Source organism: Miniopterus natalensis, chromosome 18 (assembly GCF_054644295.1).
Source record: "Miniopterus natalensis isolate mMinNat1 chromosome 18, mMinNat1.hap1, whole genome shotgun sequence".
NCBI lineage: Eukaryota > Metazoa > Chordata > Mammalia > Chiroptera > Miniopteridae > Miniopterus > Miniopterus natalensis.
This window is the reverse complement of record NC_142098.1, coordinates 17,186,191-17,193,646: the sequence shown is the minus strand read 5'-3', so window position 1 is coordinate 17,193,646 and position 7,456 is coordinate 17,186,191. Positions and strand designations below refer to the sequence as shown.

Sequence of the window (7,456 nt, the reverse complement as noted above, 5' to 3'; positions counted from 1 at the left end):
GGGCCCAAGACAACCAGTGCGGCGCTGACGACGGCCCGGGAAGAGGTCAAGGTAAGAGGTCAAGGCCACCCTCCCGCCCCGGGCCCCGCCGCGGTGTTTGGTTCCCTTTTTTCCATCCAGGACGGAGCCAGGGGCGTGGCTAGGGGCGGGGCTAAGGGCCCGGAAGTGGTGGCTGGGGCGGAGCCAGACAGGGCAGGGAGGAGGGGCGGGGCCTCGCTCGGAACGGAAGCTCCCGACCGCAGGCCTTTCCGGCGCTTGATGCCAACTACAACTCCCACAACACCCCGCGGTCGCGCGCCTGGCATCTGTGGTCGCGAGACGTCGTCGCTGGGGCGTCTGCGCGGATAAACGGAAGTGTTGGTGACGGTCTGAGATATCACCGCCAAGCTGGGAACCGGGGAGATGGCCGAGACTGACCCCAAGACCGTGCAGGATCTCACCTCGGTGGTAAGGGACGTGTGGGGGGGGGGCCCGAGGCCGCGACCTCCCGGGGCGGCGCCCGCAAGGCCCGCGGACCCAGGCGTCTTTTCTGCGGCTCGCCCGCCCCGCTCTCTGGAGGCCGTGTTTGTAGAGGCTTCGCTCGCCGAGGCTTCTGGCCACCTTGGTCCCCCCGGCCGCTGGGTGTGGTCCCCTGCGCCTGCTGACGTCCCCAGGCCGGACCCCCCTCTTCCCTCCACTCACCTGTCCCTGAGCCGCACCCTCTCGTGACGCCCTGGCCCCCCCGGCGTCAGCCCCACACCCCCAGCTCTCCACGCAGCGCACCCTTCGCCACCTCCCTACATCCCGAGGCCTCCCAGCCGTCAAAACTGCCAGAAGACCCGACAGATTTTGAATGGCAGCGCCCCGGGGCCCAAACGGGGAGGGGCTTCACCGGCCCCACCGTCTGATTTGACGGACGGTGAAAGGGAAACCCGGAGAGGGGAATCCTTGCCGGAGGCCGCGGAGCTGCCTCGAGGTCGGGTTGGGGCTGGAACCCAGGATCCTAGTCCCCCCCTGGGACCAGGGCTCCTGTCCTCTTCCCGTGAAGGTGTCTCAGGGTGGGCGTGGGGTGGTTTGTTTCGCTGTTTCGTAGGTGCAGACACTCCTGCAACAGATGCAAGATAAATTTCAGACCATGTCCGACCAGATCATTGGAAGAAATATCCTTGATATTTGTAGTCAGCCTCTTACGGGTGTTTGGAGCCTGTTTTCTCAGCATTGGTGTCGATAAGTGGGTGGCGTTCAGGCCAACTTCAGCCAGTCATTTACCCAATTTTTTCCTGAGCTCGAATGTGGTCTTCTTGGGAAGTACTGTGTGAAGAGCTGGGCATACAACTGAGCCGGATGCCGGGCCTCAAGGAACTTACAGTCTGCTATTGTAATGACTGTTGACTGTGAGCTAAACATTTTATGTGTGTCTTTCCTCTGATCTTCACCATAACCTGATGAAGAGATTATAATATTACCTTTATTTATTGGATGAAAAAAAATAGAAGCCTAGAAAAGTAAAACAACCTGCCCAGATCCCATAACTAGTAAAGGGCAGGGCTGGCATTTGTTCCTTCCCCCAGGTCCCTGTACTCTTAACCAAAAGATTAGTCACGCCCTGCTTAACAACAGGGATACAGTCTGAGAAATGTGTTGTTAGGTGATTTCATCCTCGCACAAACAAACACTAGAGGGTACTTACAGAAACCTAGATGGTGTGGCTTACTACACACCTTGGCCATATGGTATGCCACCCTCAAGTATTTGTCCCATCGTTGATGGAAATGTCATTATGCGACACGTGACTGTAACTCTCCAAAGGAAATTGGAAAACCAGTTTCATTAAGACAGTTGTGTTTAAGGCCATAGTCCACAGGGCCCTGGAGGAAAAGGCTAGAAATGGGAGATGTTGGTGCACTTTGTCTTTAACTTTATCACTTGATGACATGAGTAGTCGCATTGATGACCTGGAGAAAAACATTGCAGACCTCATGACACAGGCTGGCGTGGAAGAACTGGAAGGTGAAAACAAGATACCTGCTACACAAAAGAGTTGAAGGTGAGGGAAGGGGCAGTGTAAGTATGGTGTATGTCAGTATAATTTTGATGGAGTCACTTTCCCAGTTTTTATTCATTAGACCTATGTCCTCATTAATTAAGACCATTGATTAACATTAGATAACCACTGAGTTTATATCATTAGAGCCAAAAACAAAGAAATGTGTTTTGTTGAAAATTCTTATCACTGGCAGATTTTTAATGTGTTTTGTTTTGTTTTGTTTCAAAAAAGATAATTCAAGTACCCACATTGTCACCTTCATAAATGCCTTAAATTCTGAGGATTCTTTTGGGAACACTTATTGCACTCAGTAAATGCCAGGACAATACCTGCTTATGGCTTAGATGACCTAGATTATAGCTACATTAAGCCTTCACCCTGGAATTGATTTGAATTTCCACTTCCATAGTTTCAGATATCAGAGGAATGACTGAGTGAGTGTGGTGGTTACCTCTTTGCAACCCAAAAATAATTTTAAACTCCCTTTTCTCCCATCCCATTTTTAGCATTTTAATTCCCTATAATAATAAAGTTCACTGAAAATTTTTGGGTAACTAGAGTACCAAGCAGAGTATAGAGTAAGAGACACCATATTCCTTTTTTTTTTTTTACTTCCTGGGCGTGTCCTGGCTGGCCCAAATTATAAGTTTCTATGAAATACAAGTTGCTTTGAAGTACAAGAAAAATAGATTGGGTTGATTGTCTGTGTGAGTAAGTCACAGAATTGTTTTGTGTGGGTTGTCATCTTTATTCCTCTATAGAGATAATTTGGAAAATGTCCTGTGAGACTTAGAAGCTTCTCATATCTCAAAAGCCCCATCAAGCGAATGAGTGCATCCTCTTGAGGACTGAAGACTTGAGTTACAGGGATGATACAAAGAAAGGGGTGGGGGGCAGAAATGGATTCGGAGGTTTCCTTAATAAAGATGTCCAATTAAATGTATTTCTGCTAGAGTATCATGCACAGAAAAGAAGTTTAGCTCAGTAGAGGGTTCTCAAAGGATTTTTAGTTGATAATTCTAAGTATCATTTTTATTTGTCCTTATATAATGAATAACATCTTGATGGTTTTTCATTTCTCAATAGGTTGCTAATTAACACTGGAATCTGGAACATTTTTACAAGCCAAGAGAAGACCAAATGGCTTTTTGCAACTAATGACTATGTGTAGACAGGTTTTATGTTGTAAAGCGTGCATTCTTCGTATCACATACTATATAGTTAGGTGACAGAGTGATCTCCCCCGCAACCCCCCAGTTTCTTGAACATGGTAACTTCACATCTCCAATCTTGGTCAGTTGTGCTATTAAATATTAAACACTAAAACTTTGGCAGTTCCTGCATAAAATTGTCAAATTTTTTAGTGTATTTTTGTGAAGTCATTTTTTTCCTATCATCGCTTTTGTAGTAGTTGCTGTTTGATAAAAGTTGCTGTGTAATTTTTTTCTATTAGACATAGTAGGTTATTCCTTTATAATTAGACTTTGTAAAGTAAGACATTTATAGAGTTTAGGGTTCCTTAATTCTCAACAGAGTGACTGATGAGCCAACACGAAGTACTGTGTTGGTGATACTTTTCAAATGGTTCAAACCATTTAAAAATTGTTTATTCAGAAATACCTGGTACTACTCTGTTGCCAAAACTCAGACTTGAACTGTGATCTTGTCTAAGTCTTTGAGGTCAGATGCTAAACTAACGAATAGTTACCACTGCCACTTTAGTGTGAGAATTTTTACATATAGAAAACGACAGAATTGCCTAATGTAAGGAGGCACGCGGTAGTTAAGAATTTTGCATGAGATTTGAATACTTCTGTAGGACCCTGTGTTGTTCATCTACAAGTTACCGTAAAAAATCTGGCAGGATTTTAAAACTCAGCTATTCCATCTTTTATTTGAGTTACTGATTGGAAAAAGGAACAGAGAAGGAAAACAGACCATATTAAGTCCATGCCAGTTGCTTCACTAGAAAATAATAAAAGATACAGTAGGCTCAAGTTTTTAAGAAATACTGCTTCTTTACACTATTTCTAACTGAATTCCTGTTGAGTAATGGTTTTATTACTCATTATAAAAGACAGAGATAACTCTTGCCACCCAAAAATGTAGTGTCGGGAATGCTAATCCTAGAGGCCAGTATTGACTGAAGGAGATCCGTGATTGTCACAGCAAAGTGACTTTGTATAGAAAAAAAGTGAAAAGGTTGAGGGATGGTATAGTGCCTCAAAGGAAAACCCTTGATGAACACAATATGATTTTTTTTTAAGTTTTCTCTATCACCAGTCTTGGTTGATTGTATTGCAAATATATAATAATATTAAGAAATAATTTTTCCTATTTATAAATTATATAGAGAACACAAAGGAGTAAGTTTCTTCTGTGATAAAATGAATTAACCCCTGTTAATTACCCAGCTGCAGAAACTCCTTTGATGGGCCAGTAGGTTGTTTCGCAAGGTTTAGCCCTGAAAGCCTGAGCTTGCTGCACTCCAGCCAACCAGATGGAACCTGTGTGCGGTGTTTTCAAGCCAAGTAGATGGCAGCTGGAAATGGTGTGGTGGGAAGGTTAGTCAGGTCTTAGGTAGGAGTTGGCTTCCTTGAGTAATGGAAAGATTTCTGAGGCAAGCTCCCCTGGCCAAAAGTGTCTGCCCTGAATAAAGGTGCCTGAAATCCTGCTATCAAGCTTCCTTTGTGTCGAAATGATTTGTTTAGTTTCTCTCATAATCTAAAACCTCTGGAAGGATTAAGTACAAATAACCAAAGGCAAAATGGGACTGGGAGGTGCGTGTGGAGATTGTGTTGCAAGAGCCTTGGTGACTGTCAGGTTTGCTTGATGGATGTGGGAGAGTTGATGTTACACCATGTTCAGACAGAAACCTTTTCCAAACCTGTTCCCCAGGATACTTGTCCTGGAGAAATTCTAGAAAATAAGGGTTTATAGTCACCTGGGTTTAGAAAATTTGCCTTGTACTGGATTGACTTCATGAAAAATCAGTGTAAATTAGCATATTGAAGGCTCTGAGGTCCCAGAGCAGAAAAATGTGATTTTACTTTCTCACCTGCCAGTTTCCAACTTACTTGATGAAGGATCCTTTTTACACTTACCACCTAATTAACATTTCATTGAACTAGTGTGGTGTAAAATACTGTGTACATAGGGAGATACCATTTAAAGTGATCCCATAAATAGCAATAGGTTTTTGTTTGTAAATGACCACCTGCAGTGCCACAGACTCCACCCTTTCTCCAGGCAAAGGGTTTGTGGCCCTAGACAGGCCTTCCCATTTGTACAGATGGATGGTTTCCCTCGACTGTTAAGACAGTACCTGTGGGAAGTGAGAAATGCCGATGCCAGCTACGTTACCATTACCCCCACTGCCTCCTGCCAGACAGCCTTTCTGGAACAGCCTGGGTCTGCCGGAGAAACAACTCCTTCCTCCCGGGGCTGCATACAGCCGCCTTGTCCCGCAGCTTCTGCTTGGTGACACCCGCCCCAGGAAGGGCTTCCAGCCCTGGCCAGTGTACAGGTCAGCACTGCCCCTCTCGAGTTCCAGGTTCGATCTTTTTGTGCAGGAAAGTGCCCCTCTCATTCTCCCAACTAGTTTTTGTTCATTTAAAGGTCCGAGAATATCCTAGTTAGGGCTAATAAATCCAACAAGTGTGGAGGTGCTTATACCAAGCAGAGCAGCCATGTACTTGATTAAATAAATGCCCTCACCTCCCAGGCCCAGAGGCCCCTCCGGCTTCCTCCTTTGACTTCTAGCTAATCCTGCTTTCCTTCAAGCCACAGGATCTTAAATATTTTAATCTTATTTGCTGATCAATTTTTTTTCCCTACTGTTTCATTTCTAGTAAAGCACTATTGTGTTTGACCTTATCAGAACAAACATACAGGATTTCAGGTAATTAAAGGTTAATTTGCCTTTGTGCGTCCTTGGAACCGTAACCGCACAGAGCATTGTTGCTATGGGGACATAGAGTCCTCCAAACAATCAATTCAAAGTGAACTTTTTTAACATCCTGTTTGTAAATTGAAGATTTCCTGAATAGATAATTATGTTCCTCTCTTCTTTTTTGTATTCTATAATTTATGTTTTCATTGGATTAAAAAGGCATCATTTGCACAGTACGTTGTCACAGCTAACCCTGAAAGTTACCTAGCAACAGCTAATGATTAGCCTTAGCACTGTGGAAAGCATTTATTATTCCTGTGCTGTTCCAAGCATTTTGTTTACATTATTTGGCCTAATCCTCCTGACAACCCTGAGTTGGGCTTGGGTCTGATCCGTCCCAGTTTAAACAGAAGGAACCCAGTGTTGGGCTTCAGTTGACCAGGTCACAGAGCTAGAAGCAGCGGCGACTGCAGAGCTCGCTCTCGGCTGCTTGGCCCAGCTCCACGAGAGCTAGTATTTCCAGTACGCCAGGGCTGCCCGGGAATCACCAGCCCGCTACCTCGGGGGCTACTGAAATTCAGGTTCAAAAGTGCTTTTGCATTTTCAACTAAACCTAACCGAAAATAATAGACATCTTGTTGTGAATTTTTATTCAGAATTGAAACTTCGGGGCTGCTAGAAAATACATGCCCCTAGACTAGCGTCTTTTTCCCCCCCAAAATAAATTATTTGAGAACAACTGTAGAAACAAATCCAGTTCCATTTCTCGAATGTTGGCCCTGACAGAACAGCAGTGAGTACTGGTTTTCACATTCATGTAACATCCCATCATTTCTCACAAAAATTGTCCCTTGAGACCCACCTTGGGGGGAAAAATAATGCCCCCTCCCCACTGACCTATTTGCTTACCATCTTATAAGGTCACTTTAAAAAAAGAGAGACAGTGAGTACAGAAGTCTTAAAACCGTGCCCATGCAGCCACCACCCGGAATCCTAGTCTCCCGTTCATGACATTAAGCATCTGCTTTTAGCATCAGTCTCTAAAACTCCTTTTCAGTGGATGAAAATGAGGGAGGGTAGGAGTCACTGCCCCAAATCGAACACCAGAGGGATTGTGACTGAACATTACACTCATCGACCCCACAAACCACTTGGGAAATAGGGAAGGAGTTTGTTTCTACAAGTCAGGTTGACTGTGGAGAAAGAATCAATTCTGATGCTTTGCCCTCACGCTGAGCCTTTCACCAAGAGAGGTGCCTGGAGGTTCCTCAGACACCTGCCTAGGATTAGATTTATATCTAATAGACGTGGAGCATCTGCTTCCATGCGTTCCTGGCCACCACTGGTGAAATGTAATGTTTGTTGCTCTCTCCTGGAGCAAGGCTTAAGAATGTTTATATGCCACATGCATAAATTACATGCATGTCACATAGATGCTACCCTGCTTCGTGGTCCTAATCTTGGCGGTATAGTAATAGATTTGTACTGGGTGGACACATTTTGACCAATTGCTCAGATTGGTCAGTGGCAAAATGTCT

At 44.7% G+C, this 7,456-nt stretch overlaps 1 protein-coding gene across 1 annotated transcript; it reads left to right on the top strand.

The window, feature by feature from the left end:
• Window positions 1-323: 323 nt before the first annotated feature.
• On the top strand, window positions 324-4,700 carry HSBP1 (heat shock factor binding protein 1). The gene is made up of 4 exons (XM_016197014.2): window positions 324-447; window positions 1,073-1,139; window positions 1,906-2,026; window positions 3,113-4,700. Exons 1-3 carry the CDS (start codon window positions 403-405, stop codon window positions 2,022-2,024), a joined length of 231 nt encoding a protein of 76 aa, XP_016052500.1. The 5' UTR covers window positions 324-402; the 3' UTR covers window positions 2,025-2,026; window positions 3,113-4,700.
• Window positions 4,701-7,456: the final 2,756 nt, after the last annotated feature.

Coding starts and splice junctions, on each gene's coding strand:
- HSBP1 (XM_016197014.2), top strand. CDS start 403: ATGGCCGAGACTGACCCCAAGACCGTGCAGGATCTCACCTCGGTG. Junction 448..1,072: donor TGCAGGATCTCACCTCGGTG/GTAAGGGACGTG, acceptor GCTGTTTCGTAG/GTGCAGACACTCCTGCAACA. Junction 1,140..1,905: donor CGACCAGATCATTGGAAGAA/ATATCCTTGATA, acceptor TAACTTTATCAC/TTGATGACATGAGTAGTCGC.